Source organism: Taudactylus pleione, unplaced genomic scaffold, assembly GCF_031769625.1.
Source record: "Taudactylus pleione unplaced genomic scaffold, aTauple2 ptg000174l, whole genome shotgun sequence".
NCBI lineage: Eukaryota > Metazoa > Chordata > Amphibia > Anura > Myobatrachidae > Taudactylus > Taudactylus pleione.
The window spans coordinates 7202015-7214675 of record NW_028284576.1 but is presented as its reverse complement, the minus strand read 5'-3'; the positions used below and the strand labels follow the sequence as shown (position 1 = coordinate 7214675).

Sequence of the window (12661 nt, the reverse complement as noted above, 5' to 3'; positions counted from 1 at the left end):
ATTATCTCTCTCTCTGTATATCTCTCTGTATTATCTGTCTCTCTGTATTATCTGTCTCACTGTATTATCTGTCTCACTGTATTATCTGTCTCACTGTATTATCTCTCTGTATATCTCTCTGTATATCTCTCTGTATATCTCTCTGTATATCTCTCTGTATATCTCTCTGTATATCTCTCTGTATATCTCTCTGTATTATCTGTCTCTCTGTATATCTCTCTGTGTTATTTGTCTCTCTGTATATCTCTCTGTGTTATCTGTCTCTCTGTATATCTCTCTGTATTATCTATCTATCTGTATATCTCTCTGTATTATCTCTCTCTCTGTATTATCTCTCTCTCTGTATTATCTCTCTCTCTGTATTATCTCTCTGTATATCTCTCTCTCTGTATATCTCTCTCTCTCTGTATATCTCTCTCTCTGTATATCTCTCTCTCTGTATATCTCTCTCTCTGTATATCTCTCTCTCTGTATATCTCTCTCTCTGTATATCTCTCTCTCTGTATATCTCTCTCTCTGTATATCTCTCTCTCTGTATATCTCTCTCTCTGTATATCTCTCTCTCTGTATATCTGTCTCTCTGTATATCTGTCTCTCTGTGTTATCTGTCTCTCTGTGTTATCTGTCTCTCTGTGTTATCTGTCTCTCTGTGTTATCTGTCTCTCTGTATATATCTCTGTATTATCTGTCTCTCTATACATCTCTCTGTATTATCTCTCTCTCTGTATTATCTGTCTCTCTGTATCTGTCTCTCTGTATTATCTGTCTCTCTCTATATCTCTCTGTATTATCTACCTCTCTGTATATCTCTCTGTATTATCTGTCTACCACAAGCCCCAGTGAGCAAGAAGCTCACTGGGGCTTGCGGGAACGAGACCCTACCACAAGGGTCTCGCCGCAAGCCCCGATGGTTGCGATGGTCGAGACCATCGTGACCATCACCTGGCCGCTCGCAATAGCTGTGGGTGGTCACCCACAGCTATGCAAACGGCCAGGGGGCCGCACAAAAAAAAAAAAAATGCCCTGATTCAGAGCGAGCGCTCTCTGAGCGTCTGGCTCTGAATCAGGGCCTCTGTATTATCTGTCTCTCTGTATTATCTGTCTCTCTGTATTATCTGACTCACTGTATATCTCTCTGTATTATCTTTCTCTTGTATTATCTCACTCACTGTATATCTCTCTGTATTATCTGACTCACTGTATTATCTCACTCACTGTATATCTCTCTGTACTGTATTATCTCACTCACTGTATTATCTCACTCACTGTATTATCTCACTCACTGTATATCTCTCTGTATTATCTGACTCTCTGTATTGTATATCTCTCTGTATTGTATATCTCTCTGTATTATCTGTCTCTCTGTATTATCTGTCTCTCTGTATTATCTGTCTCTCTGTATTATCTGTCTCTCTGTATATCTCTCTGTATTATCTGTCTCTCTGTATATCTCTCTGTATTAGCTGTCTCTCTGTATTTCTCTCTGTATTGTATGTCTCTCTGTGTATGTAGTTATATAGATTTGGATAACTAGAATATGACTTGTTTAAACAATGAATAGAAATTACTTTTCCCCATGTGTCTTTGTTTTTCCTATACCAGACAGTCCTAATGCTAATCTATATTATTTATAAGTGGCAATAATATTGGTCCTACCTGCCAGTGTAATACATATACATGGCAAACATCATACTGATTCTATAGTACAGTTATCTAGTTTTGAGGTGTTTGTGTAAATGACATTTTTATCCTGCACTTTACCATGCACAGAGGGCCGGATTCAGCGCTGTACACTACTGCGCTGCTGATCGCAGAATCCCGTTGTTTGGGAATCTGCGCAAGACCCATTCTGCACATGTGCAAAACGCGATATCGCACACAGGCCCCCGTATACCTCTGTCTGATTGATAATGATGGTGATCCCAGACTGCAACCTCGGTCACAGCGCTGGGATCGCAGATGCAGCAAGGAGCTGTCACACACCTTCTGCTGCATTTGCATTTTAGCAAGGACGGAACCGCACAATATGCTCGTGTTCGGCTCTGCAATTCCGTCCTCTGCTGAATCAGTCCTCGAGTACCCTGCCCTTTACTGCGCACAATGGAGTCTATTCATAGAGCAGAGGAAAACCCTGTTTTGCATATAAATCTTTATATGTATTTTAATAAAATGAACAATAAAGTTTGAGGTTTTCATTAAATGACCCCCACCCCCCCACCCCCGTACCACCATATTAGGCTGGGCATATATTTTGGGCTTTATTGGGTTGGGCTTGTTTTCATTTCAGAGCTGGCAACACTGCTGGTAAGCCTATACACATACGCAGCCGGGGAGGGACCCCCGACCACTGTGCTGGTCAGGTGATAGAGGGAAATGTGCTACCCCTCCTTAATTTCCACAGACTGGCAACATCAGTGGTTTTACACATGAATTCTGCCACTCAGTACAGAGAAAGGCAACCTGTGAATGTTACAGCTGCTGTGGAACCACAAATACCAGCATGTCCTGCAACCCAGAGATATGCTGGAGAAGTACAGGGTGAAACTCCAATAAAAGAAAATCCACTGGGCACACAGCAGGGTTCTACATGCCATATATTAAAGCAGGGGCAGGCAACGTGTGGCTCTCCAGATGCTGTGGAACTTTGCTGCCCCTTCTTAAGTGGTAATGTATCAGCTACGTGACAAATGCAACATAGAGAACAGGAAATACATTGTACGGAGAAGTCTCATAGCCACGCCCCCTGCTGAGTCATGTGACCAGGCTTTCAGATCTCTACAAAGAAATGCTGGAAAACAAGCGCTTATAAATGCAGCAAATATATTTTATTCAATATGATGATGACAAAGTGATCATCTTTAAAAAAAATAAAAATAAAAAACTGCATGTTCAAATAAAATAAAAATAAAAAAATGTCATTCCCTGACCGGGAATCGAACCCGGGCCGCGGCGGTGAGAGCGCCGAATCCTAACCACTAGACCACCAGGGAAGGTCTGAGACTCAGCATGAAAATGTTCTCAGATGATCTATTCTAGAGGCAGATACCTCATTAAAACACCACAATTCTCAGCCAGATATTATGTGGACATTAATCCTGTGCTAGAGGCATTGCCATGTTTTCCGAATCTATTTTTTTTTGATAAATAACAGACGTGTCCTGTGTGTTGTTCCAGACTTCAGGCGGAAAATCCGAATGGAATGGAATGGGATGAAGTGCGAGAACAGCCAATAGACTCAACATGATTAAAATAGCAAAACTCTGGAAAGTTTTAAGTAGGACAATTTACCTTCATACAGGGAGGCAGCGGTGGCCGGCGGCTTGACCAGGGCGAGAAGCAGCAGCAGTATTAGTTGTTCCATGGCAGGTACTGTATGTCTGACAGATGCTGGTGTATTAATGCCAGGAATAAGGAGACTCTTCTGATTTAGAGCTCAGCAGCTTCTGCAGAGAAAATGGATTTTGCAGCTGAATTCAGCGCAGTGAATAATCTGCCCCAGTTATACTATATCTTCTGCCGGGATAGTCTGTGTAAGGGATAATTATACTGCTGCTAATTAAAGGACCACTACACAAAAAGTATATGCATTATCTCATCTAACAGTAAAGCTGGGTACACATTAGGACGTTGGATCAGTCATTCGACCAATCTGCAGTTCTATCTGATGATTGGTAAGGGCATATACATTTATCAGTCGCCGGCCCGGTGTGTCGTGACTTACATGTGTACGCCCAGGTGAGTGGTCAGTCACTGGCGCCCACTGCAAAAAGTGAACAGGCGGTCGTATGACCGCTCGTACACGCAGCCCGTTCCACCAATATATACACAGAAATATTGGGCATCGGCTGTGCTGCACAGCCGATGCGATATGTCTCTGAACAACGTCATTCACATACATATCGTCTGTACATGCTGGCCGACGCACACACAATATATCGGCTGTTCAATTGAACGCCCATTATATCGCATGTACCCATCATTACATTCCCTCCTTGTTCCTACACAGCCAGCAAATCGCAAAATTATACTGTGAAGGCAGCAATAACCTCTTTGCTGACACAGAGTCCTATCGGAGATGATGTCCCAGCAAGGGATTACTTGAACCAATAAAAAATATATATATATTATATATTATATGGTCTCAGCCAGTAATGTAAGAGATTGCAATTTATTAATTCACTAATTATGATGGACAAGCCGAGATCTCACACATATTGTCAGCATAGTCGCCAACTGTCCTGTGTCCCGCTGAAAAAAATGAACGTTGAGGTTCTAGGTCAGTGTTTCCCAATTTCATCCCCTATGGCACAATAAGAGTCCAGGTTTTAAATATCCATGCTGTAGCACAGATAGTACAGTAAAAATAACTGAGTTATTAATTAAGGGGTGTAGTAGGAATTAATCCCGACAGCGGCAGCCCGCCAAGGGTGAAAATTCCGATCGTCCCTAAGGTAAGTATCGCTAACCTAATCCCCCCCCCTAACCCTCTGTTAGGGGTGCGTAACCCTAACCTCCCCCCTAAGTGCATGACCCTAATCCCCACTCTAAGTGCCTAAACCTAACACCCCCTTCCCCGCAGCCTAAACCAAGTCCCCCAGGGGGATGCCTAACCCAAATCCCCCCTTCCCCTAGCCTAACCCTAACCCTCCCAGGGGGGGTGCCTAACACTAAGTCCCACCAGGAGCTCTAAACCTAACCCTCCCCCCCCTCGGCTGTCCACGCTCGGCATCACTTCAATCGGGATGTCGGGTGCCGGTCTTCCGATGTCTGGTTGATGACAGGCGTTGAGTTTCACGCCTGTCATTAGTACCACGCCGGGATTAGAAAGTCTGGAAGCCGGCGGTCGGGATTTAGACCGTCGGCTTCCAAACTACATCCCCTAATTAAGTCATCTGTGTTCAAGTATGGCAATTCTTAAAACCAGGACTGTTAGTGTGCCTTGAAGACCAAGGTTGGGGAACACTGTTCTAGGTGGTACAAGCTTATCGGTTGTAACCTTCTCTAACTCCCATTAAGAACAAGATCTCCTGCCCCTGATCCTACCTCGTCATTGAGTAACTTTACAATCTAGAAAGAACTGTGTCTGAATTGTCCTGTACATTATCGGCTAGAACACATTAGTAACACATGGAGAACTCTCCTTACCAGTATGATACTGAGCAGGTGACGTCTTCTCACTGGCAGTCAGGAACCAGCTGCTGGTTGTCAGATCCCCAGTCCCACAGCCCAGATGTGCAGTCTTCAGCCGTCTTCTGGCTCTATACAGTCATAGTAGAGGAGAGGGAAGGATTTGGGGGGGGTGGAGGAGGAACCGTGGCCAAACAGCAGCTTGGCTCTGTCATTTGGGGGATATTACAACATTCATTGTGTAAAACTCTGGACAAAATGTACACCCCTTTTAAAGTTACATTACCCCCTTCTGTATTATTGTATGGTTTGTATATAGGGGACTATTTACTAAGCAGTGTTAGGAGACAGAGTGAAAAGTGATAAGAAAGTGATAAGGTGCCAGCCAATCAGCTCCCAACTGTCATCTCACAGGCTGTGTTTGAAAAATGACAGTTGGGAGCTGATTGGCTGGCAGCTTATCACTCTGTCTCCTAACACTGCTTAGTAAATAGACCCCATAGTGAGAACGTGGTGAATGCTAATTTGTTTCACTGCAGAGAATCCAAACTTCTCAAACACAAAAATGACAAGTGATTCATAAGGAAGGTTAGTTACAATTCTGCACACGGAACCTTCATCGTACCATTAGTTCCAACTGGTGGACCAGTCACTCCCATCAATATAAAATGCTACCCATCCTTCTTCCCAAATAAAGACAGGGTACCAATGTATTGACCAAGAGGACAAGGCAACTGCATAATATATGACCTGTCTCTGGGAGGCTGCAGTGTTGGGTGGTGGAGCTGATTTGGGAGAATTTTAGGAAAATCAATGGGGCTTTAAGGAAAAAAAACCTCCTGATTTAGGGCCTGATTCAGAGCTGAACGCTCTGACCAGAGCGCTCGCTCTGAATCAGGGCCCTCCTCCATGAAAATGGAGCGGCCTCCTGGCCGCTCGCATAGCTGTGGGTGGCCACCCACAGCATATGCGAGCGGCCAAAAAGAGACCATCGTGACCATCGGACTTGCGACGGAGACCCTGCAGTAGGGTCTCCCTGCCGCAAGCCCTGGAGTGATTTTGGCTCTATCAGAGGCAAAAACACTCCCACTGACATCACTAGTGATGTCAGTGGGGCCGGACCCAGACGGTAGGCGTTCCCATGGGAACGCCTCCATCTGGCAGGCATGCCCCCGGCACGCCCACCAAAGGGGGCGTGCTCTCAATCAACATCGACAGCACGCCCCCTTTGGTGTGAGACCTGGAGCGATGGTGAGCGCGTCGCTCGCCAGGTCTCGCGCATGCGAATGACGGAGCTCCCTCCGTTGTGCGCATACGCAGTGGGGAACATCGACCCGCTTGCGAGCATCCTGCCGCTCGCGAGCGGGTCTGAATGACCCCCTTAGTGCGAGGATTAGGTGAGATAGACTTTGTCTGGGTGAAGGATTGAGCCCATTGCCGAATATATATCTTGATTTCTAAATGATTTATGTTGTATATATTGGGAGGCAAGTTTCTTTATATTGGGAATGCTCATGATCCGTATCTATTGCTTTATGAGGTCACTGGTGACTAATAGATGTATAGGCCGAATATTTTCTTGCAGTCCACAACTATGGCTTCACTCTAGAAGTGCAAGTATGTGACTGGAGAAGGATATGAATTCCATTATATCATGTAACAAAGAAAAGTAGGTGACCTACCTCTGGAGTTGTCTAGCTAAGCCACCTACTTCCCAGGAAACAGTGGGCAGTCACATGGACAGGTAACAAGAAAGTTGGGTGAGGAGCAGACATAGACAGGGCAACATGGTACATTAGTAGCACTCTATAGGAATTGGTGCTATCAAGGGATCAGAATAGAACAGAATAAAGTTGAATCTTTTTTTTTTTTTTAACTATAACTGGAGGAAGCTTGAATCAAATATTTTTCTTGCAGCCTAGATTTGCCCCTGTATGGGAGATGCTATAATGTAAATTTTACAAATCTTCAGAATGTGAATGAATGATGTTGGTGGTCACTGAGGAGGAGATCTCTTCAGCATCGGTAGTGTTCAGTATTGCATAGGTCCTGCTTTCCATCAGATTACAGCAGCAATACGACAAGGCATGGACTCCATGAGCTCTCTGTACTGTGTAGATACTGTACACCATGCCCCCTGAATAATTTCAAGTCCCTAATATTTGCCAGTGGTGCAACCCTGCCATTGATGGCACGCTGCACTGCATCCCACAAGTGTTCCATTGGGTTCAATTCCATCGGACGAGGGAGCCAACTCATGATGTCAAACTCAGAGGAAGGTTCCTCCACCCATAGTCTGGCGGCAATGGACCTGTGCGGTGGTGCACTGTCGTGCTGAAAGATCCCACACCTGCCTGAGTGAATGCATGACATTGTGTGCAAATGATCCACAGGGATGGCTACATCTGCTGGTCAGTTATCTCTGCATATGTATCAGGGATGCGTGCCAGCCTAAAACACCCGACAGCATAACAGAGCCACCACCGCCCTGGACTGTCCCTTGTTGGCATGCAGGGTACATTGCCTCCATCCGCGTACTCATCCATCTGCCCAAAATAGAACTTTGACTTGCCAGACCAGGCCATGCGTTTCCAGTCATCTTGCATCCAGTGGTGGTGTTCATGAGTCCAGGTGATTTGCAGAGCCTTGTGCCATGGTGATCAGCAATGGTACCCGAGTGGGTCATCAGCTCCTGTACCCTATAGAAGAAAGGCAAAGTTGCACTGTTTGAACGCTGATGTCGGTCAGATGTTACTCACCACGATCACTCAGAGTTTTCTGTCAGCCACGGCGGTGTCGCACTCTGGATGTCTTCCCAGCAGTGCTGCACTCTTCCCTGCTGCGGTATAGTCACGATACACCCTTGAAATTGTTGCATGTGAAAAAACACATTTTGTGTTGACTTCAGAGATGTAGTGACCTCTCTCTGGCACCTACTATTGAGCCTCGTTTAAAGTCACTTAAAACATTTTTTTTAATAAGACAAGAAAAACGAAGCTTTGAGATCACCAGTGAGTAATGATTATGTATATATAATCTACTCTTGACCCGAGTCCTTTTAATGAGAACAGCTCATATGAAATAGTAAAAGTCCCACACATCAAAGTACCTATTGTCCTAGCCAAGCCTTTCATGCTGTATACACAGTGGCCACTGTGTCGGTATTAGAACATCTATCAGAGTTGGTGCACTTTTCAGAGCACGGTTACACACCAGCAGGGTAATTTCCTGCACCTGCATTCTATCTAGTGCCCATTAATTATCACTGGCAATGCAGCAGAGCATACAGCTATTTCTGTGAGCTACAACCCCTCCCCTATCAATTCTAAACATTACACTGGCAGGGGGCCATGGGTAACGGGAACATTCATAGGAACAATCACCCTTACCAGGGACTGTCACTGCCTTCTTACACAGAGATAGCTGCCTTATATAGGAGGGTCTGAGAGTCACTGCTTGTTACATTAGAATACTGACACCAAGGCCATTGTTAATACCCGAGCCGTAACAATACTTTTTTGTGCCCTGTGCCAGAGAGAGCATTGCCGCCCCCCACCCCCCCATTTTTTAAATAGGGACATAAGATAGTGCACCTGAAAAAGGGCCATGGCCTCATGAGGAACGGCCAGGGAAGAGATAGGTGAGGCCAGGAGATGCTGGGGATAAAAGAAGAGGAAGCTACAAGTGAGAATGATAATAAACAGAAATTTGACAGGCCCAAACAGCACCCCCTGCCCTGTGGTGCCCTGTGCCATGGCACCGGCCGCACTACCCTAGTTATGGCCCTGGTTAATACTACAAGACAAGTCGTGTTATAACAACCGCCCAACTATCCAGATATAACTGTGACAGCCCCAATCATAGGTACCGTCCCCCCACTCCAACTATCGGAATCTGATAGTTCCTGGCTTTACCCTCTTTTCCAATGTTACCAAAGCAATGACTCAGTGACTCATTTCACTATGTGCAAAGTAGGCTATTTATGGCTAAACCATCTGGTTTACAAATTATGGTTGCATGCAAGGAATGCTATGATGGTGGCACCGCCACAACTATTAAATGATGCTCTTCCAATAGCTATGCCTCCTTTATATCATTTTATGTCCCACTCTCCAAACTTCTAATGTTGGGAGCTGTACAACAAAACAACAACAACAACAACTTTCCATATAATAATAAATAATAATAATAATATAATTTATATAGCACTTTCCTAACAATAAGAGTCAAATCTCTGTACATTAGCAGATTAAAAATGACATAAATAATAAAACTTATGTAATAACAGACCACAGAAAATACAGCTAAGTATTTGGCTTAGGAACTAAAGGGACGCAGTTGCACAGTCCTGCTTTTTGGGCACTGTCCCACTTGTGGACTGTAGTGTCCCACAGAGGCATAAGGATGGGAGAGCACAGCAGAACAGCAGGTGAATAGATGCAGTGCGAGGGAGAACTTGGGGGCAGCCCAGCGGCTTGGGGAACACTGGGCACCAAGGAGATCCCTACTCAATGCTCCGAAATGGTGGAAGGTATGCTACTGAAATGCTTGATTAAACAGCTAAGGTTTGAGTCTCCTTATGAGGTTTGCAGAGCGGAAGCCTCTCGTCCTGTGCGAGGCAGCAAGTTCCAAGGAGACTGAGTCATACATACCCAAGTGCAGTATGGGAGATTCAGATATAACTGCAACAGTATGCAAGTGGCACAACTGAATGATTCTTTATCATGACCAAGCTAAAGCTACTACCTGACAGCTTTTGGGGGCGGGGCTGGTCTCTCCATGTCATTAGGCCCCTCCCGCATCATGGCAAAAAGCTGCGGTTCGCTGGTCTGCGATAAGGGGGTGAGGCTAAATGGTGCAACTTGCATAATTTTAGCCCTGACCCTTTGTATCCGCTAATTCCCCGTATAATCTTCCCATCAGGCCAACTTCACTAGGATGTATGTGGGATGCAGGAGACACACTTACTCTTCCAGGGGTGTGGGGGGCTACCAGAAAAATCGGGAGCCTCACACAACTATCAGGAGAATAGGAAAGTATGAGCTAAAGAAATTTAGGGTGTATGTCTTTCATAGAAGTTAACTTTTTGCTTTAGGAATGTAAACAATGACATTTCTTATATTTTTATTTTATTTAAGACACTTTTTTTTCCAAGAGTAACACTATTATAATTAAACACTGTAACTAGGGGTGTGCAAGCTGTGCCGTCAACTAGGGTGCATGGCCCTGGGAGAAGCACCATTGCTGCCTCACAGCACCTGCATGTGGCTTGCAGGGTACCTGGAATGGCATCCTGGAGCCAGTGGTGTTCCAAGCACGCACCCTGCAGCTGATCGGAGCGTCCCAAGGATGGGGCTCTACTTCCTAGTACCAGCAGCCCTGCCCCCTAGATGTGACATCATGACTCCACAGGCTTGGGCGTGGGGTCTGCACAGGCAGAGTTAGAATAAGCCCATTCATTTACCTAAAACTATAATCAGTCAGGTCCCTGCATAGTCCTCCTGCACCCACCACCGGGTGCCAGCCCCATCCTCTCATCTTTTGGGTAGAAGAGGGGACTGTAGAGTTGCACAAAGGCCCCCTGCATCCATTAAAGGCCACTGGTAACTGGGCTGTAAATGCAGTATATTGTTTTTTTATTTATTGCTTTCTGTATTTCTATTTTCTACTATTATTTTTAATTGCAGAGACCTTTGTTTTTGTGCTGGTTATCCTCTATTTTCCGGTATTATAGCATTTAGTCTAAATTGGATGGGACTCAGGGGCCCATTTATCAATGATCGCTTTTGTGCCAGTACCACTCATGATCGCATTGCAAAAAGCGATCCTATCGGCTGGATGTATCATGTCTCCGGAAAGCTGCCGGCCAGTGCAGGGGGTACAGTGTATGTGCAGTCCCGTGGACTCCACATGCACATCCGCCATAGCCGGGGAGGGTTCCAGTGGATCCCTCCACCAGCTAATAGTGCACGGTGTAGCCCATCGGTTACAGCGGCTGATGCCATCTCCATCTACGTACAATCTTAACCCACTATAGTTGTATACGTTACATACAAGAAATATAGCTTTACTGCACTGAAACAGGGAAGGAGATCTTCGGTATTCCGATCAGCGTGGAACGCCTGTGATACATGGGATACTCTCTACCAGATCCGCACTTATCCCTGCCAGCTTCTTACTAAACAAATTATATCCCCATCTCCAACTACTTCCTTAGTTTACATTACACACTAACATGTTATACTTAGACAATACTAAATTAATAACTCAAAGCAAAATAACACCTTTATAATGAATTTCTTCTTTGATTAAAGTCCCTCTGTGTTACCCTGTCCCATAGCATGCATGCTACCCATTACCAACAATACTCAGTTTATTCTGTACAGATGGTGCACGTAGGGGATGTTGAGATAAAGTTCCTCCCTCTGTGAAAGTTATCTGTTTTAAGTTTAAGTTGTGAGCTCTGTTTATAGTGTTGCCCGGATACAATTGGTTAAAGAGACTTTCCTATGATACTCCAGATAAAACTTCCTGGCTGAGCAAAAGTATCTGTAACTTTATATCCAGCTACTAGAATGACACTTGTATCCCTGATGTTTCAATTTTCAGTTTCCACATTCTACAAGGTAACGGTTACAACTAGTTGGAAAATTCAATAAAGTCCTGATCTCACTGTGTGTTGTGATTCCTGTAGGCCAGGGATGGCCAAAGCGTCGACCAGTCGATCGCATTGACACGTCCCCATCAGTTAGCAGCGTCCAAAAAGAACCAGTGTGATTCTTATTGGCTGCTGTGCCGAGTTGAAGCTGCAGCTGACTCTGGCGGCTGTTACTGTGACAGCAATAACCAATAAGAATCGGGCTGATTCTTATTGGCTGAGGCGGTCACATGTAAGAGCCTCCATTTCGCCGGTAGAGGATAGGAGGGGATGGAGACTTGAGGTGAGGGGAGTGGGACAGAGCTTTGGTCAGGGACAGGAGATTTTCTACAGTCAGGGATGGTAGTGACAAGGCTTAGCAGAGCCAGGCTAAGAGGTGCCATGGGGGCAGGGATGGCTCAAAGGTGCCAAACCCAAAAGGGGACTGCTGATGTCGCCCACGACTGAGGGCAGGGAGGGACTTGAGCTCCTCACTCTCAGACAGGTCAGTATTCTGTGGGGCGGGGGGGATGTCCTATCCCACTCCACAGAATATTGACCTGTCTGAGAGTGTATTTATACATTAAATTGCCTCAATTTAATGTACTGTATGTTTATATATGAGGGACAATAGGTTTGTTTTTTACTGTGGGGGGACATTGTGTTTGGGTTTTTTGCAGTGAGGGCCAGTGTGTGTGTTAATTGTTTGTAATGTGGTGGCCAAGGTGTAATTTCAGCAGGACAGCCCCCACGCCCCCTTTTTTGCTTGCCACGCCCCCTTACTCTGTAGATCACAAAAGATTTTTAGCATTAAAAAGTAGATCACCGCATCCAAAAGTCTGGCCACCCCTGGTTTCAGTAAGACGGTTTGAAATTAGAACTCCTGTTGGATCAATT

The 12661-nt window shown here is 45.2% G+C and overlaps 1 protein-coding gene and 1 non-coding gene across 3 annotated transcripts in view; both read right to left on the bottom strand.

The window, feature by feature from the left end:
- SRPX2 (sushi repeat containing protein X-linked 2) overlaps positions 1 to 5380 on the bottom strand; it is a 55389-nt gene extending 50009 nt beyond the window's left edge. Inside the window, exons 1-2 of one of the 2 annotated variants that reach the window (XM_088475582.1) lie at positions 5146 to 5380; positions 3289 to 3443 (exon numbers count right to left, since the gene is read on the bottom strand). In XM_088475582.1, the coding sequence (XP_088331708.1) occupies positions 3289 to 3361 (73 nt within the window). In that variant the 5' untranslated portion in view covers positions 3362 to 3443; positions 5146 to 5380. The remainder of the gene's footprint in view (positions 1 to 3288; positions 3444 to 5145) is intronic. The other variant, XM_088475583.1, reaches the window with a different exon arrangement.
- TRNAE-CUC (transfer RNA glutamic acid (anticodon CUC)) lies at positions 2919 to 2990 on the bottom strand. The gene has a single exon. It is a non-coding gene; the product is annotated as a tRNA-Glu (tRNA).
- Positions 5381 to 12661: the final 7281 nt, after the last annotated feature.